This window comes from Peromyscus eremicus, chromosome 16_21, assembly GCF_949786415.1.
Source record: "Peromyscus eremicus chromosome 16_21, PerEre_H2_v1, whole genome shotgun sequence".
In the NCBI taxonomy this organism is placed as follows: domain Eukaryota; kingdom Metazoa; phylum Chordata; class Mammalia; order Rodentia; family Cricetidae; genus Peromyscus; species Peromyscus eremicus.
In genome coordinates, this window is record NC_081432.1 from 62,120,491 (window position 1) to 62,147,520 (window position 27,030).

General features: G+C 49.0%; 2 protein-coding genes across 12 annotated transcripts; one reads left to right on the top strand and one right to left on the bottom strand.

The window, feature by feature from the left end:
* Nucleotides 1–865: 865 nt before the first annotated feature.
* Oard1 (O-acyl-ADP-ribose deacylase 1) lies at nucleotides 866–8,373 on the top strand. 11 transcript variants are annotated; one of them, XM_059244122.1, is made up of 6 exons: nucleotides 866–1,259; nucleotides 2,028–2,102; nucleotides 2,474–2,618; nucleotides 4,714–4,772; nucleotides 5,689–5,801; nucleotides 7,783–8,373. In XM_059244122.1, the coding sequence occupies exons 1-6, from the start codon at nucleotides 879–881 to the stop codon at nucleotides 7,883–7,885; spliced, it is 876 nt and encodes a 291-aa protein (XP_059100105.1). In that variant the 5' UTR covers nucleotides 866–878; the 3' UTR covers nucleotides 7,886–8,373. The 11 variants fall into 11 exon arrangements, with proteins under 11 accessions (XP_059100105.1, XP_059100103.1, XP_059100109.1 ...); XM_059244120.1 differs by having other exon boundaries at nucleotides 867–1,259; nucleotides 2,025–2,102; XM_059244126.1 differs by having other exon boundaries at nucleotides 1,151–1,259; nucleotides 2,025–2,154.
* Nucleotides 8,374–10,273: 1,900 nt separating this feature from the next.
* On the bottom strand, nucleotides 10,274–23,656 carry Apobec2 (apolipoprotein B mRNA editing enzyme catalytic subunit 2). The gene is made up of 3 exons (XM_059244060.1): nucleotides 23,526–23,656; nucleotides 14,534–15,097; nucleotides 10,274–10,591 (listed from the first exon to the last, which is right to left on the bottom strand). The coding sequence occupies exons 1-2, from the start codon at nucleotides 23,654–23,656 to the stop codon at nucleotides 14,554–14,556; spliced, it is 675 nt and encodes a 224-aa protein (XP_059100043.1). The 3' UTR covers nucleotides 10,274–10,591; nucleotides 14,534–14,553.
* Nucleotides 23,657–27,030: the final 3,374 nt, after the last annotated feature.

Consider the following 27,030-nt stretch of genomic DNA (forward strand, 5'->3'; position numbering starts at 1 on the left):
AGAGCTCACAGGAGACTCGGATAAAAGAAACTGAGAGATGTGTGTCCCCAGTCATTAAGAATGCACGAGGTTATCAGTCCTGCAAGACTGAGGTTCCAAACACCCAGCGAAAGAGGAAGAGCGCTTGGGTAGGCTCCAGCACGGAGGTGTGCCGGCATCGCCGGCCGAGCGGGGCGGGAGGAGAGGAAATGACGAGCAGAAAGGGGTGGTAACGGCGCCGGCCCGGAGCCCCGGGATGGCGGGCCGGGAGGAGGGGCGCAGCGGGCGCGCTAACGGCCCCGGGGTGGGTCTTGGAGGCTGCGCTGCGCGTCCCCGCCTGCCCTCGCTTCAGATCTGCCGGCCCGACTGCCTAGGGGCTCAGGAGACACGGGTCTCACCGGGGCCCGGAACGTGGGGACACAAGGACAGGTCAGAGGCTGAGGCTGGAACGACGCGGGGAGACCGCCACGGTCCGTGGCGGGCCGGTTGGCCACCTGCCCTCCCGGTACCCGAGGATCAGGGAGCAGCGGCGCGTCCGCCACGGGCACCGGGAGAGGATCCGGACTCCGAGGAGCCTGGCTCCAGGGCGCCATCCCTACGCTGGACGGCCCCTGTAGGCCTCCACGGGCTCCGAGCCCGGGCTGCCCGCTACCCAGCTCCGGCAGCCCCGGCTCGACTCCCGGGCTCGACGGACGCCTGGGCCTCTCCTGAGTGGTCAGCGAGACCCGCCAATCGGGGCGCTGGGGCCGGCTCTGGGCCGCTGGATATTGGCTCCTCATACTCACCGTGCCTCGCTCCCCCGGTTCGCTGCCCGCGCTGATTGGCTCCAGTACCGGACCCCGAAACCCAATCAGAGGCTCCAGCCGCCGCCGCCGCCGCCACTGCCGCTGCCTCGCAAAATGGCGAATCTGAACAAAGGGGAATCGGGCCTCCCTCCAACCGCCTTCGCGCAAGCGCCTTCGAGACCACGCCCCATAACCCCGGCCAACCTGGCCCCGCCCCCCAGCAGGAGCACTGCGCAGGCGTCCCAGGGGCCACACCCACTGCCTAGATTTGACACCGCCTTCCGCCGTGTCTTGCGCAGGGAAGGCGCCATACTGGTCTTCGCAAACACCGCCCTGAGTGCTATACTACGCAGGCGCCGACACGCCCTTTTTAAATTATTTATTTATTTTTTTGCCAACTGTCCACCCATTTCTAAGCGACCACTGGGACACACTCCCCCCCCCTCAGCCCAAATGCGCAAGCGCTCCTCTTCTCAAGTCGGGGTCGGCATCTTGGTACGCATGCCTGAGCGGCGGCGGGAGACTATCTAGTTTACCGCCGGAAATTCTGAGGCCTTTACCATAGAGAGCGGGCTCGGCTAGGTAGCTAGAGAGGCTCACTTCCGCTCCGTTAAGTGGTGGGGGCCGCCATCTTGGGTGCGTGCAATTAAAGGCCTTGGCGGCATTGGTTCCGCGTCGGCGCTCTTCTGTTGCTCCCCACCTACCAGGCTTCCATCTCAAACTCTTCCCTGCGTGGAGGAGGGCCTGCTGACGGCCGATTCCTTTGCAGGTGAAGGATGACTCCCGCACAAACTCTCCTACGGGATCCGGGACTGACCCTCCTTAGGGTAGGAGGAGAGCCTGGGAAGCTTTTTTAGACTTTCCTTCCTGCACCTGTAGGAGAGATGGTGATCTTTCCCGGAGAGGCTGTCTTCTTCGCCTGCGCTCAGCACACCTCAGTTCGATTCACTCTGATTGCAGCTCAGTGGGACTGTGCAGAGTCCCTCCTATTTTCTTCTAAGCCCTATCCTCTGGGAAAATACCAGCCTATTCTAAAATCTATCCCGCTAGGAGACGGTTTGAAGTAAGGAGGTGTGTCTTGGGACTGCCTTTGCTTCCGCTCCTGGAAAGCTGTTTTGGGCTGCCTCTTAAAGGCTGAGTGAACTCACATTAAGAGAAAAGTAGAGGAGGTGGGGTAAACTTAAGTGGGTTGTCACGGTGATCCGAACATGCTGTGTTCAGGCTGCGTGAGCGTTTTTACCTGCTTTTCCTTTTCATTAGCAGAAGAAACTTAAATTCTGGAAAAAGCGACTCAGTATCATGGCCGGCTGCCTTAATGAAGATCCAGAAGGAAGTCGAGTGCGTGACAACTATTAAATTTATCGGTGAAGTGAAATTCAGAATAATTGAGGTCAAAAACATAAACACTTTCTAATTAAACCAATAATTGGATTTTCGCAGCACCCCCCTCCCCGTTTGTTTCTCCAGCTGGTTTACTTAGGAAAGGCTAATACAATCCTAGGCAGAGATCATCCATCACTTTCCTTTTCCAGATACTTTAATATATGGTGGTTAATTCTGTAAGATGGGAAGGTTTGGCTTTAATTCAGAGTAGCAGTGGAGAAGCAGGGAAAAGGCGGCGTGGGGGAGGGGGGGCTCTGTTGAAGCTCTGAAAGGAGTAATCCTTTTCTGTTTTTAACACGCTTTTTCTTTCCGTTTGCACATTTTAGATCACTTATGTGAAAGGAGATCTTTTCGCATGTTCCAAAACAGACTCTCTAGCCCATTGTATCAGTGAGGATTGTCGAATGGGTGCTGGAATAGCTGTTCTCTTCAAGAAGAAATTTGGAGGGGTGCAGGAACTGTTAAATCAACGTGAGTTTTCAGAGTAGCCTATTTCATCCTGGCTGAAGCATGGTTTGGTCTCCTAGTACACTCTATTTACATGTGTATTCAAAGAGATCTCTAACTAGTGCTTTTAACTTTTCAGTTTTTGTTTTGTTTTGTTTTGTTTTGTTTTTGTTTTTTTCGAGACAGGGTTTCTCTGTGTAGCTTTGCGCCTTTCCTGGAACTCACTTGGTAGTCCAGGCTGGCCTCGAACTCACAGAGATCCGCCTGGCTCTGCCTCCCAAGTGCTGGGATTAAAGGCGTGCGCCACCACCGCCCGGCCAGTTTTTTTTTTAAGAATAGCCTCTGGTTTAGATCTTTACCATACCAAATCAGAGTTCTTACAAAAGTTTTCAATCTCTTCCTCTTTTGTGTGTGTGTGTGTGTGTGTATAAGTTCATGGTGTGCAGATACATATGTGGAGGCCAGAGGTTGACACTATCTGTCTTTGAGCTTGCCCATTTAGCTCCATTAGCTGGCCGTCAGGGCCCTGGCACCCTCCTATCTCCATTTTTCCAGTTTGGGGTGCACAGTGTGTACCCTGACACAGGTTTTATGTGCAAAAAATTAGGGGTCAAACTCAGATTCCCATGTTTGTGCAGTAAACACTTTATTGATCAGTTCATCTCCCAAACTCTCAAAAATTTTCTTCCAAAATTATTTCACTTCTCTCAAACCTTTGGTTAACTGAAGGCCTATCAAGTTCCTTAGGCCCATTATGCTTGGAGGTTAAGATCCTGGACTAAATACTGTTCTATTTGTTCTTTCTTTGAAGCAGAGTCTCATTGTGTAGCCTAGACTGGCCTGGCACTTCCTAAGCTGGTCTTGAACTCTGAGCAGGCTTCTTGGCTCAGTCTCCTGAATGCTGACATTACAGGCATGAGCCATTGCACCAGGCTTTTTCAACTTATTCTTCAGAGAGTAGTTTGTACTGGAAGTGGTACCAGACACCGTTAATCCCATTGGTCAGAATACAGAGAGGGGTGGATCACTGAGTTCAAGGCCAGCTTGGTCTAGATACTTAGACCAATGGAGAGTAGTTTGGAAACTGCTTCTCTACAGACCTCTCCACCACTCTATCAATGACTTTAAATCAGAACTGTGCATTACAGTACATCTGGAGCTTCTGAAATAATTTCTCAGACCACATTTCAGGCCCATCCCTCTTCGGAACAGCTGCTTCTCCAGACTTCTAAGATAATAACTAAGACCTTAAGAATTGTTTCTCATAGCTGAGCAGGTGGCTCTCTGTGAGTTTGAGGCCAGCCTGGTCTACAAAGCAAGTTCCAGGACAGCCTGGGCTATTACACAGAGAAGCCCCAGGCATGGGGGGGATGTTCCTCATAATGTTTAATACAACACTGAATGGTCATCGTTGGAATGGGGACATGGTTTAGTCTTGTAAAGTGTTTGCTGAGCGAGCATGAGAATGTGAGCTCCGTCCCCAGAACCCCTGTGTTTTGTTTCATTTTCTTTTTTATAGCTAAGTACAGACATACTTGCTCCTCCTTGGGGAGGTGGAGGTAGGTGGATCTCTGGTGCTCACTGGCTAGTCAGTAGCTGATTCAGGGAACTCCAGTTTTAGTGAGAGACCCTGTCTCAAAAAAAGGAGGAAAAAAAGAAAAAGGAATTAAAATATAAGGTGACGTGAGGTGGGGGGATGCTGGAGCCATGGCTCAGTGATTAAAGGTCTATATTGCTTTTGAAGAAGACAGGAATTTGATTCTTTACCTCCACATTGACTACCTCACAATTGCCTGTAACTCTGCTTCCAAAGAATCGGATGTCTCTGGCCTCCACAGGCACACGCACGCACGCGCGCGCGTGCGCGCGCGCGCGCGCACACACACACACACACACACACACACACCTTGTTAAACGTGTTTGACAGATTTTGAATAGTGGCACATTCTAAGACAATTTCCAGACAGTTAACATTGGTGTTTTTAAGTGGGCAGGTGACAGTGCATTTGAAATTGGGATAGGTACACACAGGTCTATAAAAATTTTTCTTACCGTAAGTGTGGAGATGGGTCTTTTGGTTTTCTTTTTCCTTTTTACTCTTAAGTAACTGTTTTCTTAGAAAAGAAGTCTGGAGAAGTGGCCGTTCTGAAGAGAGGCGGACGATATATATATTACTTGGTAAGATGGGGCCAAATCTTCATACCGTATGGATTGACAAATTCCCTGCGTTGATCACGATGATGCTCCATCCTAGACAGCAAAGGATGCCAGACAGCTTCCAATTTGACACCAGGGGAGCTGGCTGCTTGGAGCACTGCGTTAGGCATGTCAGACTGCACCACAGCTCCATGGTGAGACGCTGTGCTGTCCACTGCAGGCCTGTGGTCCAAGAGTGGTGGACCTTAGGGAGACCACTACCCTTCCTTAATCACAGTGGAAGGAAACCTAGTCTCAAGAGATCTCCCTGAGGGACTCTAATAATCTTCCCTGTCAAATGCAGAGCCACAGAATGATCTGATCCTTTCCTGCCTGCTATGAGAATGTGGAATTCTTTACCTTCCACACCATCTTTGGCCCCAGAAGAGGTGTGGCTTCTTTACAGCCAGTTGGGGTGATTTAGAGCCAAGCCACTACAAACCTTTTCTAGCCAGCAAACAGTGCGGAGATAATGCTAAGCTATGGGTTCTGTCCTAAAAGCCGAGAATGATGTTCTGTTAGCAGAATTGCCTCTTGCTGCTTCATTTTAGGGAAACAGAAGCAGGGGAGCATGATTTCTAAATGAACAGAAGGGGGCTGCTTGGGCAGTGTGGGCACCTTGGCACAAGTGTGCCACTTATCTGGCACAGAATTCACCACCTTGCTTAAGCATGGCATAGGCACAGCTTTCCTGTGCCATGTGGTTTTCCTTGTTACACATCGGAGTCTGTTTCTCAGTTATTAGTGGCTTTTCCTGTGGCTGTGGGACATTGTCGTCCCTGCTGAAAGTGCTAATTCTTTCCATTTCAGGGTGTAGAGGAACCTGGTGGCTTCCTCATTGGCTCCCTTTCTGGGAGGTGGGGCTAATGAGAGTTTGAATCCTTTCTTTTGTGTTCAGATCACAAAGAAGCGGGCTTCACACAAGCCGACTTACGAGAACCTGCGCAAGAGTTTAGAGGCCATGAAGTCCCACTGTTTGAAGAATGGAGTCACTGACCTCTCCATGCCCAGGCAAGGAAATCCAGGGTCCTGACGAAGATTGCACTGATTGATTGGTTGAATCTCTAACTTCCAGGCCAAGCTGAGAGTGTAGATGTAAAGGTAGACATATCCCTGCTCCTCAGAGCTCCCTACCAACTGGCTCTGAGGCCTTAGGATAGCTGTTTTCTAGCTTAAGTTGAATGAGTCAGAGTATGTAATGGGAGGCACACACCTGCCCCACTCCTCTGGGGAGTGCCCTTGGTGTTGAGACACATCTGTTGAGTTCTTGAGTGGTGTTGGAAGCTGTGGAGTCCCAGAACGGAGATAGCACTCACAGCTCCTTGCACGCTGCTGCCGGTCTCCTCCGGTTGAGTCTGTGCCAGGGAAGTTGTCAGTGATCTCTGCCGTTTATGCTGCTCGCCTACTTGTCCTTCCATGGAGAGCAGGCAGGACTTGTCCCTGCTGTCCCTTTGAGGACTTAAATGACATTGGATGTTCTGTGACCCTTTGCTTCCTCAGGAACTGGTCTCTCAGCCAAAAAGCTTTAGTTCCTGTCTCCTCACGCCTTATATACCTTTCTCTGCTCAGCCATCACTTCCTTCCCAGTGCTGGGATTAATGGTGTGTATGCTTCTCAAATACCGGGATTAAAGGTGTGAGATTTCAAGTGCTGGGAGTAAAGGTGTGTGACTCCCAAGTACTGGGATTAAAGGTGTGTGCCACCTCTGCCTGGCTCTGTTTTCTCTCCTAGACTGAGTCAATCTCATGTAGTCCAGGGTGGCTTTGAACTCACAGATCCAGACGGATCTCTGCCTCTGAGTGCTAGGATTAAAGGTGTGTGCCACCACTGCCTGGCCTCTATGTTTAATCTAGTGGCTTGTTCTGTCCTCTGTTCTTCAGGCAAATTTACTAGGGTACACAATATATCACCACATTTTCCCTTCTCTTTTTATTACCCTAGTAGTTTTCAGTCAGTGCTAACCAAGTTTAAGTGACTTTGGGTGTGACCACAGCATCAATTCTTTTTCTTTTTTTTTTCTTAAATGTACATTGGTGTTTTGCCTGCATGTATGTCTTTGCGAGGGTGTTGGATCCCCTGGAACTGGAGTTACAGACTGTTGTGAGCTGCCATGTGGGTGCTCTTAACTGCTGAACCATCTCTCCAGCCCATCATTCCTTCTTTAGTATACTCATGGTTTATGTATCAGAAACTTTTTTTAAAAATCACTATTCTTGAAGAAGTTCATTGTCTTGCTGTCATGTGAAATTGGGATTTTAAGTGTCCCCTTTATCCCCAGGGCTGTTGAGGATCAGTGTCATATTAAAAGAACAGTGTCAGATGGTAGAGCTTTACAGGTTGACCACCAGGCTGTGATGATCTCATTTTGGCCACAGCCCACATTTCTGGACATTCCATTTTTTGCTTCCTTTTGCAAAGGTCCTCCTCTCCCTTGCATCCTCTTTAGCATTCCGTTATTGTAAGTGTGTTTTAAACGTATGTGTATCTTCCCGTCCACTGAAGTAAGTTTTCATCGAAAGAGGGTAACTGGGCTAGTGGCCTCGTGTCAAAGAATGAAATCATTAGAAAGTAATAAGAATTGCCGGCGGTGGTGGCGAACGCCTTTAATCCCAGCACTCGGGAGGCAGAGCCAGGCGGATCTCTGTGAGTTTGAGGCCAGCCTGGGCTACCAAGTGAGTCCCAGGAAAGGCGCAAAGCTACACAGAGAAACCCTGTCTTGAAAAAAACCAAAAAAAAAAAAAGTAATAAATTGGCAAGTGAAGAGATATGGTGGCCACCTAAGAACTGTCTTGAGTGGCTTTCCACTGATACTGGACTGTCGATTCTTCATTGTGGCTGCCTGTAGGTGTGCGCCCTGAGGACTGGGGCTTGCATAGAGCCTAAAGGAAGTGGAAGGAGGAACAGCTTCCCAAAGTGCTTTTAGGTTTTGTTTATCCACACTTGATCGTAACCAAAGACCGGGAAATGATGAGATCTTTTCTTCTGTTTTCAGGATTGGATGTGGTCTGGATCGTCTGCAGTGGGAAAATGTGTCTGCGATTATTGAAGAGGTGTTTGAGGCAACAGACATCAAAATCACGGTGTATACACTCTGAACAGATGAAGATTTGGATGACTCACGGTTTTTGTGTCCTTTCTACTTGGCTGTAGGACTGAGCACCTGTAGGACCTCTAATGGGCAGGGGACAGTGTGTGAGGGATCTGTGTCACAGGCCAGATGTGGCTTTCTGTACTCCAAGACTGGAGGGTGCTGGGCCCACGCAGCGTGGCAGGAAACCAGCTTAGTAAGCCCACCGGGTGGGCCTGTTTTGCTCGTCCACTACTCGATTTGTTTGGCTGGCCACTAGGTGGCAGCGTTGATTCTAAAGCTCTTGCTTTTAAAGAGAAATTACGGAGAGGTAGACTTGCGATTCTTTGGCGTCTTTTATATCTGTGCACCTGGTGCCAGTGTGATGTCATCAAAATCATCCTAGGAAAGGACTATGGTTGTTTTGTGGTAGTTACACGTGTAGGTTTCTGCTGTCACCAAGGGGTTTGTGGGGACGGGAGTGGAACAATAAACCTTTCTGTTGGGGTCACTAAAGTTTGAGCACATGCGCGTCTTTGTTCTGGATCTTGGGGACAGGCTAAACCTGTGACTTAATTTTGAAGAGCCAGGGTTCACTGGGAAGAGCATCAAGGTAAGAGGAGGGTCCAGGTTGGTTCGTGTCTCTCCCTCCCTGGAAGATGGTAAGGTGCAGCTAACTGGATCTCGAGAGCACTGTGGTCGTCATTGGCTCCTCTTGAGAAGCTCGGGACACACCTGTCTGTGTAGGGAGAGCTCCTGCGCTTTGTGAGTTCCTGGGGAAACTAGGACCCTCCCACCTACCGTGGTGGAACTGAAAGGCTGCACAGTGTGAGTGCACCCGGTTGCTCAGGAATGCGTGGTGTTTCAGGCGTTAAAAAAAACAACTAAGTTTTACAAAAGGCTGGTGGGAGCACCGGGAAGGCACTGGCGACCGATCTGGTTCTTTCTCCCAGGGGGCAGCAGCTTGGAGTGTTTCACTTTTCTATCTGGGGACAGACGAGTTCTACGTGTTGCTCTGGGGGGAGTTCATTACAAACTTAGACCGAGGCTTTTATTGGAACCTTCTCGTGTCTTTAACACTGTAGGGAGAAATGTCTTAATTTCATGAAGTGGATGAGATCAGGGTGATGGGCAGAAGATGATCTTATTTCACTGTGGTAAATCTTTCCTTCCTTTCTCTACAGACTCAATCTGTAGCCTTTCATCTTAGGCGGCCCCTCTAGCAAACTACACCTCCAGCCCCTACGGAAACATCTCAATGCTTAGTCAAATCGGTAGCTCTCAAGGACTCCTTTGCTTTTAGGGGGATTATAGTTAATAGTTAATTTTTGTCAGGGAGCCTGATTATCAGTGACATCCTGGGCCTTGGTGGGGATGTTATCAAGTGCCTTGGGGTCAAATTCCGGTGATTCATCACCCATGAAACCTGAGGGAAGGAAACAGCCTGACAACAGACTGAGTACAACCTTCTTGGAAACCCAGATGGATCTGACTGACACCCAGGCGTGTAAGCGTGACTTCACCTCTGCAGAGCACTCCACAAACCTTTTGGGAAATGATACTTGCCACCTTCCGGTCATGGTCTTCCACGTGCTGCTTTTTGGAATCTCACAGTGTGTGTGAACATTGGCTTGGTTCTTTGGATCCTCTCTAGTGAGAAGGAAATTGCTTATTGCTTGGCCGTTGAGGTGTGGCTATCTCATAAAGTTCCACGAGCCTTGTGACCCCCACCATATTATCTTCAGAGGAAAGGAAAAGCTACCGTTTACAAAGAATCCCAGGAGAAAGTGTTTTCTTTATTTTTCAGTAGTGCTGGGGATGGAATGAGGGCCTTGCATACGCTAGGGACGGACTCTGCTGGCAAACTAGAGTTCCTCCTTCTGGAAGAAGTCCATGTGTGTGTCATCGCACGCAGATGGAGGTGAGAGGACCAATCACGGCGGTCTTCACCTTCCACCTGGTTTGAATCCGAGTCTCCTGGTTGCCACTGTTTGCCAGTCTGGCTAGCACACCTCCAGGGATTCTCCATCTCTTGTCATGTGCTACTGCACACTGCTTTACATGGGTTCTCGGGATTTGAACCCTCGTTGCCATTTCCCCAGCCCTCAGGAGAAAATAAGTGAATGTTGGGGTCGTGGTGAGAAGTCAGCCTTGGAGAGTGAGTTTCCTCATTGTCAAGACCTGACTTTACCACCCCAATGTCACAGCTTGGTTCTTAGCCTACAATATCCCTGTGCCCAGTATCCATGCACTGTCCGTGGGAACGTTCCACTGCCCAACTTTCTTAAAAGAACAGGCCACAAAAACCACACTATTTCTTTTATTAATGATGCTATTTTGCCTTTAAAAAAACAAACACCAACAACCCAGCCCAACTCAAAACACTTTTCTTGATGTATTTCAAAGGTCAGTGCCTTGAATCTGAGGATCTTTGTCTCAGGCAGCACCCTGGGAGGCAGGAAGAGCCTCCACCCCAGGTGCCCACGTACAGCTGCTTTTCTTCCCTTCAATTTCCTTTCCCCCAATAGCCACATTGCAAAAGGCATGACGGAGTGACGCCTGGGTGCGCTGAGTTCTCGGAGGGAGGGCCTTGTCCAGTACAATTGGTTGGTGTCAAATGTCCAACTCCAGGTATTGGTTGGTGTCAAACGTCCAACTCCAGGTATAATTGGGAAGACGGGCCTGTCCGGGGTGCCATCCATGTCACTGCTTCTCCGGGTGGCAGCGGGCAGACCTTCATGGAAAACAAAGTGTGTTACCGAGAGCCTTGCCGACCCGATAGCCAGCCCTCTAAGATAACCGAGGCTTCTTTGTACCTTTCCAAAAGGGACCCCGGCTGTTAACTCCAGGGCCTCCTGTGTGTTGGGAATCTCCAGCTCCAGGGGTAGGGGTGGGGGGACCCGGGGCCCCTCAAGACCACACCTACAGGGTATTTAAGGTCCATCCATAGACCTTCCATATGGTTTCTCTTCCCCTGAGATCTCCTGGGGATGCTTTGCTCATTCAATTTGGACTTTTAATTCAGCTTGAATTGGTATATTGCATTGGTGGGGTTACCCACTACCGGGGATGATTTTTCAAAACACTCATCACTGTGGTTCCTGGCTGAGCTAAGGTTGGGATGTTTCCTTCTTTGCTTTGGTATGGTTACAACAGTCCCAGGGGAGATCTGCTCGGAGTCTGTTCTCTTAAGTTAAATATATGGTACAAAGATTCGACTTGGCTTGGCTTGACTTGAGATGGGGTTCCACTGTGTAGCTTTGTCTGGCCTAGAATGTACTATGCAGACCAGGCTAGTCTCAAACTCAGAAAGTTGTTTACCTCTGCCTCCTGCATGCCGGTCTGCTAGTCTTAAAGCAGAAGATGAAATGAGATATATTTAGTTATTGGATGCTTCTTAGTGAACTTTAAGAAGGGCTCTTCTTTAGGGTCATTTAGACTCTGCCATAGCTTTTTTGTTGCCTTTGACCTTCCCCTCAGGAGCTGGGAAGACTCACAGATATGCACAGGGAAGTCTGCTAATGCAGTCAAGAATACTGGTGTATCTGTATACACAAGGAGTAATAGTCTTTTTTAAATTACATTTATTTGTGTGTATGGGTGCATGCATGTTTGGAGGTTGAAGAATAGCTTTTGGGAGTCAGTTCTCTCCACTATGTGGGTCCCATGGATCGAACTCAGGTTTTCAGGATTGGTGGCAATCACCTTCACTCGGTGAGCCATCTCGCTGGCCCAGAGAATTTTTTTTTTTTAATTTTTTTTTTGGTTTTTTTCGAGACAGGGTTTCTCTGTGTAGCTTTGCGCCTTTCCTGGAACTCACTTGGTAGCCCAGGCTGGCCTCGAACTCACAGAGATCCGCCTGGCTCTGCCTCCCGAGTGCTGGGATTAAAGGCGTGCGCCACCACCGCCCGGCTGGCCCAGAGAATTTTAAAATAAGCTGACTTAAACATGCACTTCCCCTCATGCTCGATTATTTATTGAGTACCAGTTAAAATGCTCCGTGATCCCAGATTAAAACTTTTTAATCATCTGTGAAATTCATAATTTAATGAAAAAAAAAATCCCTGAAGACTTGCTAGTAGTTTGGGAGCTGGCAGAAGTGGCCTGTAAGTCTTCCCAGGGCTACCAAGATAGTTCAGGTTAGGCTCCCACCACCAGGCCTGCCACTGAATTCCCAGCCCCGAAGCCACATGGTGGAAGCAAAGCCCCAACTCTGCCAGGCTGTCCTCAGACCGCCACATGTGTGCCACGACACGTGCCCCCTCCCCCCCACAAATAAGTAAAAATTAAATATAATTTTATAAAGTAGCATTTTGGGGGGGGATGCTTTTGTTGTTCCTGTTTTGGGGATCGAGTAAGTAGTAGCCCAGGCTGGCCTATGAACTCTGCATTCTCCTCAGTCCACCTCTTGGTTCTGGGAACACACGCATAGAATAATAATACTTAGATTATTGTTGTTATTGTTGTTGTTGTTGTCAGTGGCACTGAGAATTAAATCCAGTATGTATGCATGCTAGGCAAGCATTTCACAACCAAACACACCCCAGCACAAATCTTTGGGCTTTGTAAGCATTCTACCACTGAACTGCAATCGCCACCCCAAACTCTTGGGGGTTTTCTTTGTTTTTGACTTTTGTTTTGAGACAAGGTCTCTTTAGGTAGCTTAGGCTAGCCTGAGAATTGTTATAGCCCAAGACAGCCTCTAACTCCTGATCCGCTTGCCTCTGCCTTTGGAGTGCTGGGATTGTAGGCACATACCTCAATATTCCTCTCTCCCATGTGGACTGCAAAAGAAAGCAGCTCAGGGGTAAAGTTACGCCAGTGGTCACCATTATGCTGGCTAGACAGTTACAGTAGGGGTACCTACACTAACAAAAATCTTTAAGAAATTGTAAGCAAGTTCTGTATTTCCAGGCGTCACCCTTGATATCTGTCTTTACTGCTGTCCTGACCCAGTGTCCTGTGTTATTTTATGGTGGGAACCTACCTCATGACTGCCCACAAAGTCTCTGTCCTTTTGCTAAAAAGAATAGACTGAAAATGTGTTGGCTAGGACAGGAAGATGCAGCCTGAGGATGACTGGGCACCCCACGTGCTTGCCTAATAGCAAACACCTGCCAACACGCAGCTCCGGAACATTGAGATTTCCAGAACGTGCCTGTGAAGCAGCGTCTTCTCTTAAGGGTATCAGGAGAGAGAAATATCAAACGTAAATTGAATGATCTTCATGGACACATGCTGCGCCCATGTTTTATGAATACAGCAGTCGTTCCAGAATTAAACTCGGGTAGGAGTGCAGTGAAGAGCCTTCACCATCACTAAATTTTGACCAGCGACTCGGCCTTGGAAAGGGGTTCAGTCAGCAGTTCCATGGAAGCAAAGTAGATCAGACCAAATTCAAAGGATGGTGGAGGATCTTTTGCCCTCTTTCCTGAGGATAATTGGCCTGTTTCTGTGAGAGTCTAATTTACCCTCAGCAAGAGGCCAAATTGGCCTTAATTGTGTCCTAATTATTTGCCTAAACAGCTCATCTTTATTTCCAGTTTCCTATCACCTCTTGACATCTGGAGGAGGCTACTTCTGAGCTGCTAGTTGAGTTACAAACATCTCTTAACCCTTTAGACATTCTGGTATAAACTAGCTCGCTGCTCTCACCTGATAGCATTTGACTCTCCATGAGTTAGTTCCCTGGGTGATTCTCAGTAAGAATGCCCTGGCCTTAGGCATCTACCCAGCAATCACTGAGCAACTCAAAGAACACCCCTCTGAAAGTGGGAGAGCAGATCTGGCTAAAATCAGAAGATGAATGCAGGCCTGGAGAGACGGCTCAGAGCTTAAGAGCTCTGGGTGCTCTTCCAGAGGACCTGGCTTTGATTCCCAACACCACAGGGTGCCTCACAAGTGCCAGTAAATCCAGTCCCATGGGATCTAATGCCCTCTTCTGGCCTCCTTGGGTACCAAGTATGCACATGGTACACGAACACACACATAAGCAAAATACCTATATCCATAAAATTTTTTTAAAAGAATAAAACTTCAAAAAAAAAAAAAAGAAAGAAAGAAAGAAAGGAAAAAAAGATGACAAAAGAAAAAAGCAAGAAATTGCCCCAAGAATGAAAATTCTGCATTACAGAAAAACAGGTTGTGAATTTGGGAATAGGGATCTAGAAAGTATCCACAGTGAGGACTTGGAGTCCCAGGAAGTGGAGTTATGGGTGGTTGTAAACCACCACGTGGATGTTCAGAGTCAAACCTGGGCCGTCTGTGAGAATAACCAGTGCTCGTAACCACTGAGCCCCCTCTCCAGCCTTATTTTTCAATACACATTTGTGTACGTCTGTGTGAGTATGAGCAAGTGCATTCTAGTGTCCGGAGTGCAGAAGAAGGTGTTAGGTCCCCTGGAGCTGGAGTCACAGGCAGTTTTGAGCCATCCAAGTGGGTGCTGGGAACCAACTTTACAAGAGCAGCAGTACTCTTAAGGGCTGAGCCATCTCTCCAACCCCAAGACGTGGATTTAGGTGGATCCGGGGAAAGGGAATGAAACAATGTTCTAGAATGTTTCTACAACAATTAATACAGAGGAGTGCACCCCCTTCAAATTGTGTTTCTTCCTACCTGACCTCAAGTCTTCTACCCAAGTAAACACAGATGGCGCCAGGGCACCGGGAAAACTCACAGAAGGCTGCGCTCTGCTGCCTACTTCAGGATATCTGCCAGCTTCTCCTCATAATATAGGAAGTTCTCCTGAATGTCCTCCCAGGGCTCAAAGGCCTTGGATTCACCCTCTTCTTGCTCCACAAAATTCTGCCAGATGTACTCGAAGTCCTGGGGTTTCATGATGCGCAGTTTGCAGCCGGCCTCCTTCAGCTTCTTCAGAGCGGCCTGGACCTCTGGCTCCTCCCACATGAAGAGCCGGCCCACCAGGATGAGCAGGCGCAGGTTCTTGGTCTTGCTGAGCGTTTTGAGAATTCGGTCAGCGCAGGCTGCACAGGGGCTGGAGGACACATACCAGGTGACATTGTACTTCAGGGCCGGGTCGCAGGCCGGCAGGATGGTGTTAAAGAAAGCCTCCTCAGCATGGGCACCTGCATGCTCATCCTCCAGGTAGCCCCGGGTCGCCTGCACTTGGCCTCCCTTGCTCTGTGCTTCCACCACATAGCAGAGGAAGGTCTTATTCCGCCCGGAACTGTATTCCACGTTCCGGAACTGAAATTTAAAGAAGTTGACAGGCAGCCGCTCCCTGTAAGTCACGGAGACAAGGCAGGGAAGAAGGGAGTGATGAGTCCTTGTTTCTTGGACCTAGATCGGGCAGCTCTCCAAGACCCATTCATTTCTACTGAAAATGGGCCTTTGCCTATGCTAATATTCACACACACACACACACACACACATATATATGATATATATATATATATATATATATATATATATATATATATATATACATATATATATGTACACGGAGGGGGCGCACAGAGGTCAGGACTGCTTACTACTCTTCGAGGAGACTTGAGTTTGGTTTGGTTCCCAGTATCAATATTCAGCGACTCACAACCACCTGTAACTCTAGTTCCAAGAGCTCTGACACCCTCTTCTGGCTTCCAAAGTCACCAGCACACATTCAGTGACATATACACATCAATATAAAAATACTCACCCCTTAGAAACACCAAAGGTCTTTTTATGTAGCCCTGGCTGTCCTGGAACTAATATAGACCAGGCTGGCCTCGAACTCACAGAGATCTACCTGCCTCTGCCTCCCAAGTGCTGGGATTAAAGGGATAAGACACCACTGCCTGGCATGAGAATAGTAATTTAATGAGGTCGTAGGTTGTGGAATGTCTCATGAGGAAGCAAGACAAAGATTTTATGGAGTGTTCCTTACCTTCATTTCTACTTTGTAGCTCGCATAGATTGCATTTTGGTCACGGAGTAGCCTATATCTCATAACACGGTGTTTTATTGGCTGTTTATCAATTGAAAGGGGTGTCACATGATCAGGGGCTAAGAATTATCTGTGAGACAAGTCTACCCAAGGGTACCACAGGGTAGGTAAGCTTGGTTGTAGTATCGGATCATTTGGCCCTTGGCCTCCACATGGCCGCCATCTAATAATAGCTAGGATGTAGACGGGAGAGATGTAAATAAACAGTCGAGAATGCTAGAACACTGCAAACGTGGACGGGAGAGGACATGGAGTGTGATGGTTAGTTTGTCAGTTCGACTGGATTTAGAACCACCCGGGAGACACATCTCTGGGAATGTCTGTGAGGGTGTTTCCTGGGAGATTTACCCTGGAAGGGAAGAGGTAACCCGAATTTTAGGTCCCAAACCGTGGCTCAGGCCTCAGATTGGAGAGAAAGTGAACAGGCCAGCGTCAGTGCTTCCGGCTCCCTGACTGGATGCCATGTGACCAGCTGCCTCACTCACACCTCCTCTGCTTGGAAGGACATCTCCTCACTCTGTGAACCCAAAGAAACTCCTCTCCAGTTGCCTCTTGTCAGGCATTTGGTTACAGCAACGAGGACAGTCTTGGGACGACATATGGAGGGTCGTGAAAGTTAAACCTTGATTTAGGAGGCAGTACAAATGTTTTTGAGTTCTCGAAGACAAGCGTGGCATCCAGGGAAGACCTGGTGATACCAGGCTGGTGCAGTACAGCTGGGCACTGCCTGCAGTTCAAAGAGCCCTCTAGATGTCTTTGGCAGTGGACTTGGTGCGTACAAGATTTAAAGGGAGAGTTATATCAGGCAGAAAATGGAATAGGAGTAGCTGGGTATTTTAAAGAACAGCGTGGCATTGATAAGGAAAGAAGGTGTCAGAGTTGACAGTGGTGTTCTTTTAAAATTACATATGTATAAACCTTTATTTATAGTTATTTATTTGTGGGGAGGAGGCACTTGTGCCACATCGTGTGTGTGTGTGTGGAGGTCAGAGGACAACTTGTGAGCAAAGTTTCTTTCCTTCCACCCCGCGGGTTCAGAGGATCGAGGTTAGGTCATCAGGATTGACAGCAAGCATCTTTACCTGCTGAGCCATCTTGTGGGTCTCAAAGATTGTTTTTAGTTTTCTTGTTTGTGAGTGTCTTCCTAAAATGTAGACCCGTATAGGTTTGGAGGCCACTGAAAATGAGTTTTCAAAGTCAGGAGTGGAAAGTGCTAGGCAGAGAGCCCGCTTTCCTTGTTATAACGGTCCCAGGGGCTGGCGCGGGGCTCTGTGAGAGCATTTGCCTAGCATGAGAGACCCCCAGCGCCACAGAACAAATGTGTAATCTCTGCACCTGCTGCAGGACATGCCCCGCTAACTCACCAGGGGCCTGTCTCTCCTCCTTACCTTTCCCCAGAAAGGTCAGCAGACTCCAGGGCTACAGGGGAGTCCCTAGTGTCCCAGACCTTGGCTGCTTAAAGCGAAGCAGCCGATTGGAAGAGCCAGGAAGCCCCAGTGACTTACCTCCTCCTGGCCTCATCACAGAACGTCTCCACCCATGTTCCCATGCCCCTGCTGGCAAATCAAGTTTCCAATATGGAGATGGATCTGTTGGAGGACCCAGCCCCAGGATTCCTTCAGGGTTATATTTAGCTCTCTAAGCACCTCCATCCCTAGCTGGAAGTGTTTATTATTTACTTAACATTTCAGCAGGAGCAATCACCTGCTGTTTTTCCTTTCCTCTTTCAAACCCTGATGGAACACTCCCCATTGCATACTTTCATTCACCCACCAAACCACCCTCCGGCTCTACCTGTTCCTCAGGGGTCCCCTTTCTTCCTGAAAGAGATTCCTGTTCCTGAGAACACAGAACTCATGTTTTCGGTATTTAAAGACTTGTTAGACTCCTCGCCCTCCCTAAGAGGAGTCCAAGCCAGAGCCCAGAGTTGCCTTCTATGCTGGATTCTGGGGGAGGGTGGTGTTGGAAGTATTTATGGCTATGCTGTAGGCTTGGGGCTTTAAGCCGTACCTGCCGCATGTGGTCCTTCAGGGTTTTGTTTTGTTTTGTTTTCCACTGAGCTCCCCTCATTCCCCCCACACACCCCATGCCTAAAGCGTTGCTCCGACTTTGTTCGGTGTGGCCTCACTGAAAGCCTGAAAGCGAGAACTGGGCCCAGTCAACAGTAGCAAGCTGGCTGAGTGGATGAGAACTGACTACTTCTAGAAGGCCCTCCCACAGGAACTCTGACATTTACCCCCTCCTCTCCTTCCCCAAACATGAAGAGAGAACCCAGAAACCCTAAACCCATGGGAGAGGAAGAAAGGTCGCCTCCCTATAAATATCCTTTCTGACCCAGCCCTGCCAGCAGTCCCAGAGCCCACCCCATCCCTCTCCCTGGCAGGGCCTCTGGGCTAGCTGCTTAAGGGAAGACCTGCCGCCTACACTCCCCTTGGCTTGGCTAGAGCCTGGGCTTGCCTGGTTCCTCTGGCTCCTCCGTGGGCCTCTTGGTCAGAAGGAGCAGAAAGGTCAAATAAGGTTCTTTGGGTCTCCTATGGACTACCTCAACCAGGAAAGAGCTGGCAGAGGTCTGGAATTATTGCAGAGAGCTGGATAACATGGCTACCTCAGGCAACTGTGGAAACACAGGATAAGCCATAGGGGAAGAAAGGAAGCAGGGACATCTAATTTCTCAGTTGTAAACCTTTTTCCTAATCACACAGTATGGCTGAGTATTACTCTCAACCTCAGTAGATTTCACGGTTAAAGGAGGAGCGGACATTCTGTCTCTGTGTGTGTACGTGTGTGATGTGTACATGTGTGCATGCGTGTTGGGAGGGCAGGCTGGAGAGTGACGACGGTGGCAGGTCTTGTTTCCCTGCACTTAGTCACTCGTCCAGGTGAAGACCCGGGAGTGTGACTCCAGTGCCCTCCTTAGGTACCACTCACACTGGGCATCGCCAGGAACAAACAGAGAAACACTGGACCCTCATACCTATTCACAAAAGAGTTCCTCTGCCGAAGGAGGGAGAGCCAATGTGGGTGTGTGTAGTACGTGTTGTTTCTAAGGTGCATGCTTTAAACATTTGTGTTTCCCAAGCACAGATACACAATGAAGGGGGGCAGCAGTGGAGTCCCTAAAAGCTGGTCAGAGACGGAATATCTGCTACACAGTGGCCCACGCAGTGGAGCGTGCACTCAGGACAGACGGGATGTTGACTTACTTCAGTTCCCCTCACTGGACCTGTCTGTGAGCCCTTGTCAGAGGGGTAGCTGTTGCTTTTCTCAGACTCTCAGTGAAAATGCCAGGAGTGAGGGTTAGAGATCCGGTGCTCCCCCAGCCTGCTTGGAGGGACTCAGCGCAGCAGCTAGGCCATCTTCATCACAGACTCCTCTCGTGCTCTCTCGCTCTTGCTCTCTCTGCCTCTCATGTACCCACTCTGAGACGGCCTTTCGCTCCCCCAACCCCGATAAATCTCTTGCATGAGATCTGTTGTGTGGTGTGATCTTTGCGGCATACCTTGGCCTGGAGACCCACCAAGGTACTCCTGCCTTATAAATAGTGGGCCCAGTCAGGAAGAGGAGTATAGAGCAAGACAGAAGGTTCTAGAACTAAGGAGAAAAGGCTAGATTTGCAGGACTGATGAAGGCAAGCAGGAAGCCAGTGCCTTCTCCGTGGGACACTCAATCCACACAGCTTTGACCTCCCTGAAGGCCAGGGTGGCAGCTGATGGGCCATTTTCTGTTTCTAGTAGCCCACTCTTCAGCATGCTCCAGAGGCCAGGGTGGGGATTTGTGGCATAAGAATAGTGTTGAGGGGGCTGGGCATGGCAGCGCATACCTTTAACCCCAGCACTGGTGAGACAGATGGGCAGATCTCTGTGCATTTGAAACCAGCCAAGTCAAGACCTGACTTTGAATCTCCAGAACCCAAGTAAAGAGCCAAATGTGGTGGTGCCCTGGCAGGAGACAGGGACAGAAGACTCCCTGGCAGCCCATGGGCCAGCTAGCTGGGCAGACACTGCAAAACGAGAGACCCTGCCTCAAACAAGGTGAAGGTGGGGATCATCCCTCAAGGGAGTTCTTCTCTGACCTCCATATATACACCATGGTATGCATGCTCCCACACTCCCACACTCCCACGAACGTGTGCATACAAACATGTGCTTGCACACACACACATACACCACACACACACACACACACACACACACACACACACACACACACGAATGGTGTTGAAGGCTTACTCCACAGACATACATGTGAGCAAAACATTCATACGTACACATACAGCAAGTAAACCTAGAAGACTGAGAAGACCATGGTTAAGAGAAAACTCATTGTGCCATTTATCTTCAGCCCACCATACCCTGTGACAGCAGGCTGTGCTTTCTACAGAAGCATATACAATTCCACACATAGAAGGGTGGTACTAGGTAGAGCCAGGATCACGATGGCAGAGATGGAAAGATGGGGATCGTGTTGTCCTAGAGCACCCCTGTGCTTTCTGCAAGGGCATGCTTGGAAAATTCTACATGCTGAGAACTGCAAGTCTCTTTATATTCTCTTCATTAGAAGCCCTCCCTCCAGCTCACTTCCTGTTATAGCGGCTGGCAGACAGCCTAACACACGGAAGTGCCCATTCATTAGTCCATTCATTTATCCTACAAATATTTATTGAGTACCAATTGAGAGCTAGAGATAAAGCAGTGAGAGAGAGAGAGAGAGTCCTTGCTTTCCTGCAGGACGGCTACTCTAATGGAAACAAGCACTAAGTGCACAATTCATAGGTGGCAAATATTTGCGAATATAAAAGTCCTCGATATGGTTTGCTTGAGGTAGTGCTATGCTCTGGAGTCATAAGGTCCTGAGGTTCATTCATGCCCTACGACTCTGACTAACCTTGAGCAAAGTCCCTCTGAGGTTTATTTTTTATATGCAAATGACTGAGTAATCCAACCTCCTAGATTTTGATCAATAGTAGATACATAATAAGCTATAGCTAGTATTGATGGATGATGCCTTCTCTAAGCCTCAAGTTATACCTTTCAAAGAGCCACCCTAAGCTTAGGCAAACCACAGAAAGAGAAACTTCTGGAACTGAGACAAATATAACCAGCTTTCTGAGAGAAAGAGGAAAAAAAATCCCCAAGTTGTAATGTGTAGTGATTTTTCTTTTTACACAATCATCAGTGTGTGTGTGTGTGTGTGTGTGTGTGTGTGTGTGTGTGTGTGTGGTGTGGTGTGGACATCAGTCTCTGCATGTCATGCCACCTGTTTGGAGTCCAGAGGACAATTTTGTGGAGTTGGTTCTTTCCTTCCACCTTTACGTGGGTTCTGGGACTCGAACTCAGGTTGCCAGGCTAGCAGGGCAAGCTCCTCTACCTGTTGAGCCATTTTGCAAGCCCAGCGTTTGCTAATTTCTCTCATGTAAACCCTGCACTATGGAGATCTCAAAGCATGAGTGGAAATCACTGGATACAGGACAGGGAAGAGATGGGCAGAATCTTCTCTCCAGAAGGGAAGATCTGGCTTCAGCACACCCTACGGCTTTAGACCCTTTTCCAGAATCTTCTGCCATCTTTCTTGTCCTTGTGCTCAGGTCTGCTTTCCATTATCTATCTGAAGCACCCCATGTAAACAGAATCACCACAGACAAATCTCTCTCCTCGTGCCTCTACAAACCTTCCTTGCTTCAGACTGTTCTGAAATGTGTTCTCTGCTCTTCTAGTTTCAGCCCAAATCTAAGGAGCATTTTAGAGCCATCCCCTGTGGAGTCAAGACGAGGGAAGGAGTGGCTTCACTGGCCCTCTGGAAAGAGAAGGAGAGGCCAGCCATCTTTCCGGGTCCGGAGAAGACAAGGCCACACCTCTGGGCTATTTTAAGTATCTGTTTATCCCGAGAGGCCTAGAGGACAGATCACCACAGCTGTTGCCTGTGTCCAGGAAACACTCAGAGTTCCACCTCCATCCAGAAGTGCTCTCAGAGACCCAGAACTGTGCGCCTCTGTGCCCCTTTCTCTGAGCCTTGGGTCATGGAAAACCTGTAACTCTCATTGCCATGGGAGACCCATGGGCAAGACACTTGGCTGGGAATCCAGAAACCTGTCACTTCCTGGTTCTTTGGTTGTAGGTATATTGTTCTGTCTCTCTGAATCTGTTTCTCCTCTCTCTCTGCATTATGAATAAGCAGTCTCTTGACTGTGTTGTGAAGCCTTAGACAAATGTCAGTTACTTCCGAGACCTTCAGGCTCCACTGCCCTGGGACCCCAGTGCATGTTCAAGTCAACAGTCTAATTTTGTTGTTGGCTCACCTTGCCCCTGTACCTGGGAGATCAGGAGCTGCAGAGAGTGGAAGGCATGTGTGTAACCCAGGACAGCATGGTCCAGCATGCTCAGGTGTCAGTAAAAGGATCCTCTGCCACAGGCAAGCCACTGGAATTGAGGACTCTGCTGGCCTGTTTGCCCTAGGCTTTCCCTGTGTCTATATTAGTCCGTGCCCAGCTGTTCCCTTAATCCTAGGATGAGAACAGGATTAGCTGGGTGAGCAAGAGTGAATGGAAGTTCAGTGGCCACTCACGTCTCAGGAACCAAGCTACATTTCCCCTGGGCTCTCTTAGAAGTCAGAAAATATCTGAGCAGGAAGGGACATTAAGAATCAAGTCAGGTGAGCTTCCTCATGTTAGAAATAGGAAAATGGAGGCCACACCTAGAGTATTGCACATCAAGCATAAGACAGCAAGTCCAAACTGCTGTCCAGGGCTGCTTCTCCCCATGAGAACATCCATGACTTTGTCCCCCTGAGAATCAGTGTGCCTCCACCCAGCCTTCGCACATTGCCGAGCCTGCCATGAGAAGCCCCGTGCAGGGGGAAGCCTGCCGCCCGCCCCTTCTTACTCTCTGCCTTGACCTTAGCAGTGTCTTTCTCTCTAGGAATAGAGAGAGGTGAGGAGGAAGGCTGCTATTGTTCATGTCTGGAGATGGGACAATCTGGACAAGAGGGGACCCTGAACACGGCTTTCCCTAGGGACCTGTAGACTGTTTGATCCGGGCACAGTTGCTCCAGGCTGTGTGGAGCTTGTGGGACAGCCCCTCTGTGTAGACGCTCCTAAAGTCTGCACTCCAGGAGATGACGGTCCACCAGGAACGTCTTTAGTGTGCCATTCTCACCACATTCCTTGGGAGTGGGTCATATGCACAGAGGCTGGTGATACCCAGAACCCGCAGCAAGTCCAGATGGCCACCAGGGCTCTTTCTCTCTCCCTCTCCATAGCATCCTGCCACCATCCCTCCTGAAGCTTCTCTCAGCAAGGCACGACTCTGCCGTTGCACATGTCAGAAACTGCCATGATTCTGTGGGTCCCTTCCTCAGAGGCACTCCCCATTCCCATCTCCTACTGATGACAGAGTCTAACATGTCACCTCAAGAAGCCAAGAGTAGCTGGACCTGGTGGCACACGCCTTTAATCCCAACACCGGAAAGGAAGGGGCAGGAGGATCTGTGTGAGTTCAATGCCAGCCTGGTCTACAGAGTGAGATCCAGTCAGCCAGAGTGACATAGTAAGACCCTGCCTAAAAAAAAAAAGTCAAGAGGCATTTGCTGCCCTGAAGCCCCTGCTAGGATGTTGGACACAGAGCTTGAGCCTGACCTTGGCCCTACTATTCCCCTCCTAACCTTCCGCAGCCTGCTCAGACCCCACACTCTCCCAGGCGGGAGACCCCAGCCCCCACACAAGGCTCACCCAGTGACGATCTCAAAGGGCGGCAGGTCGATGAGCTCCTTCAGCTTCTCAGGGTCTTCTAGGTTCTCCAGATCTTCTCCATTCTGGGAGGCTGGCGCTGCAGCCTCAGCGACCTCTTCTTTCTGAGCCATGGAGGAACAGTGGCTGAGAAGTGGAGGGGTTGTGAAGCCAGCTGGGGCCTGGCGGCAGAGTCCCAAGCAGCTGTCAGCAGCTCAGCTTGGCTGGGGATGACAAGAAGAAGACCAGGCTTGGTGCTCTCGCCCTCGGCTGCAGGCTTTATAAGCAGGGCCCCCACCCCTCCCTGGAGCTGTCTCCCTCATCTTTTTTTTTTAACTGGATGACTGGCAGTGACAAGGATGGGGAATGGAAACTCTGGCCATGCTTCTGCCCCTATTTATCAGCAGGCAGACAGGAAGCTGGCAGGTGCGGAGGGCTGAGCCAACTCTTCCCCCCCTCTCTCTCCCCTCTCACCCTGTGTTCTCAAGTGGCTCCTACCCAGACCCAACTGAGCTTTGGGGAGAAGCCCTCCCAGTGTTTTAAACAGGATGAGAGCCTGTGGTGGTGGAGGAAATTGTAGAGAACCCGGCCATTCCTGTTGGGGGCTCTTGGAGGGCACGAGATAGAAACCAACGGTTTGAAGTGAGAATGTCTGTTGCTACTTCATGCTGCATATGCTTGTTGTGAGTCCTGGTTGCCACAGCAATTGGCTGCTGGTCTTTTTCTTTTAAAGATGTCTGTGTGTATGTGTATGTGTGTGTGTGTGTGAAGTGTCTGTGAGAGCATACGCTTTCCTGTGTGTTTGATGGCCGGAAGAGGACACCAGGAGTCTTCCTCTTGTACTCTCCTGTTTCTTTGAGGCAGGATACCTCCCTAAACCTATGCCTCACATTGTCTGAGTTAGACTAGAAATCAGTAAGCCCCGTCATCCTCAGGTTTCTGCCCTGCTCCGAGCTGGGTTTACAGGTGTTTCAAGGCCACCCAGCTTTTTCTGTGGGTGCTGGGATCCAAACTCTGGTTTTCATGATTGAGGACCAAGTTCAATCATCTCTCTGGCTGCCAACCACTAATCCTACAGCCTTAGGGTGCTCAGTTTACCGAGTTCCAAAGTTTCTAAATGGGCCTGCTAGCGAGTTTAGTGGCTTACCTGTAAAAGTGTATTTAAGACTCTCCATAGCCCTGGGATGCAACATGTGCTCTTTCCGTACTAAACATGGGGACACAGAGACTCACAAAAGGGTTAGGGTGCTTGCTTGAGGTCATATAGACCCAAAGTGGATCTGGTAGGATTAAAATTCCATTTAGTGCAAAGGGCAAATGTTCAGCCTTCATCCCCTGCACCAGGCCTGTGCTCATCTGACAAACGTGTGCTGAGCAGATGCTCTCTGCCAGGAACTGTTCTAGGCACGGAGGTGCAGAGCAGTCCAAAAATGAAGCAAAGGAGAGTCCTGTTCTCAGGGAGCTTGCCGGTGTCAGCGGCCAGGCAAGCTAAGTCAAAGAAGTGATAGGTTTTGGTAAGTGCTGGGAAAACAGGCAAGGACGGTTCCAGCAATGACCAAGGGTGAGATTACATTTTAAAAAGATGTTTACTTTTTATTTGTTTGTCTATTTGTTTATTTTTTGAGACAGGGTCTTGCTATGTAGTCCGGGCTATCCTGGGACTCTGCTTGTAGACCGGGCTGGCCTCAAACTCAGAGATTCACCTGGCTCTGTCTCCCAAATGCTGGGGTTAAAGGCATGCACCACTGTGCCTGGCCTTTCTTCTTCTTTATTTATTTATTCATTTGGTTTTTTTAAGACAGGGTTTCTCTGTGTAATAGTTGTTGAGGCTGTCTTGGAATTTCCCAGAGACTAGTCTGGCCCTGAACTCACAGAGATCCTCATGCCTCTGTCTACTAAGTGCTGGGATTAAAGGCATGCACCACCATGCTGGGCTTGGCCCTTATTTTTTTATTTTTAATTGTGTGCTTTTGTGTATGTCTCTCTACGTGTATATATGCATGTGAGTGCAGGTGCCTGCAGAGGCCAGAAGGGAGCGTCAGATACACTGGAGGTGAAGTTACAGGAAGTTATGAGCTACCCATGTGGGTACTAGAAACTGAACTCAGGTCTTCTGCAAGAGTAATATGTGCTCTTAACCACTTAGCTACTTCTCCAGCTTAGATTAGATTTTAATAGGGAAGGACTTTGGAAAGAAACAGGGAGCGCTGGGAAGGAGACAAAGGAGGCATTCATATGCCTATCTAAAGGGAAAGTGTTCCCAGCAGAGGGAGAGGGGGTAGGCGAGAAGGGAGTGAGAGGTGTGTGCAGGGGGATTTTTCGGGGTTGCTACAGAGGTTCTGAGATTTCCTACTATGTTTGAGGAAGTAGCAACAACACCTGAGTGGTTGGAGAGTCTTAGGAAGGAAGCCAGAGGGAGGACAGAACATTGCTGTGGGATGCCTTTCTGTATGCTGTGAATATACGCTGTTCCCATTGGTTAGTAAATAAAGCTGTTTTGGCCTATGGCAAAAAAATCCATGTATGGCCAGGCAGGAAATCCAAATAGAGATACAGAGAAAAGAAAGGTGGCGTGAGAGAGACGCCAGCAGCCCCCCAAGAAGCAGCAAGATGTCAGCAGACTGGTAACGCCACAGCAACGTGGCAACTTATAGATTAATAGAACTGGGTTGAGTAATAAGAGCTAGCTAGCAAGAAGCTTGAGCCATAGGCCATCCAGTTCATAATTAATATAAGCCTCTGAGTAATTATTTTATAAGCAGCTATGGGACCGCAGGTGGGAAAGATTTGTCCGGACCTCGGGGCTGGGCCAGACCAGAGAAAATTCCCACTGCAGGATACAGAGGAGCTGTTATTACTGAGCTGGTGAGACACATATCCCACTTCTATTTTTGCAGGATCAGTGTGGTGGTGCACACCCGTGAACCCAGCGTTTGGGAGAAGGAGGCAGAAAACCAGGAGTGCAAGGCCAGCATTGACTATGTACTGAATATGAGGCCAGCCTGGGCTATAAGAGACCCTTCTACAAGCTATAATATATCATATATGCTGTACTATACTACACAGTACTATATTATACTATACTGTACCATACTGAGGGACCCATTAGAAGTTCAATCAAACCAGACAGAGAAAGAATTGAGCTAGAATGGCATTGGAGGACAGCTAGGCAGTGTAGAGCTCATGTGTTGAGTGCTTAGCAGGCCCCCCAACTTTCTATATTTGGGGTGATACAAATGCTCTAGAATTCTCAAGGAAATGAAAAAGTGGTCAAGACCACCTGGTGATTAAAATGAGGACCCTAAACATATTGGTTACAGGGAGGGAGGCTGGGTACATAACTTGGTAGAGTGCTTGCTTAGCATGCTAAAGCCCTGAGTTCGATCCCCAGCACCAAACAAACCAGGCATCAATCCAGCACTGAGGAGGTATAGGCAAGAGGACCAGAAGGTCCAGACCATCTTTGGCTATGTAGCAAGATTAAAGCCAGCCTTACCTACATGAGACT

What these genes read in the sequence shown, in the direction of transcription:
- Oard1 (XM_059244120.1), top strand. Translation starts at nt 879, where the DNA reads ATGGCGAATCTGAACAAAGGGGAATCGGGCCTCCCTCCAACCGCCTTC. An exon ending in GACGATATATATATTACTTG is followed by an intron (nt 4,773 to 5,688) that starts GTAAGATGGGGC and finishes TTTTGTGTTCAG; the next exon opens with ATCACAAAGAAGCGGGCTTC. An exon ending in ACTGACCTCTCCATGCCCAG is followed by an intron (nt 5,802 to 7,782) that starts GCAAGGAAATCC and finishes TTCTGTTTTCAG; the next exon opens with GATTGGATGTGGTCTGGATC.
- Apobec2 (XM_059244060.1), bottom strand. Translation starts at nt 23,656, where the DNA reads ATGGCTCAGAAAGAAGAGGTCGCTGAGGCTGCAGCGCCAGCCTCCCAG. An exon ending in CCCTTTGAGATCGTCACTGG is followed by an intron (nt 15,098 to 23,525) that starts GTGAGCCTTGTG and finishes CGTGACTTACAG; the next exon opens with GGAGCGGCTGCCTGTCAACT.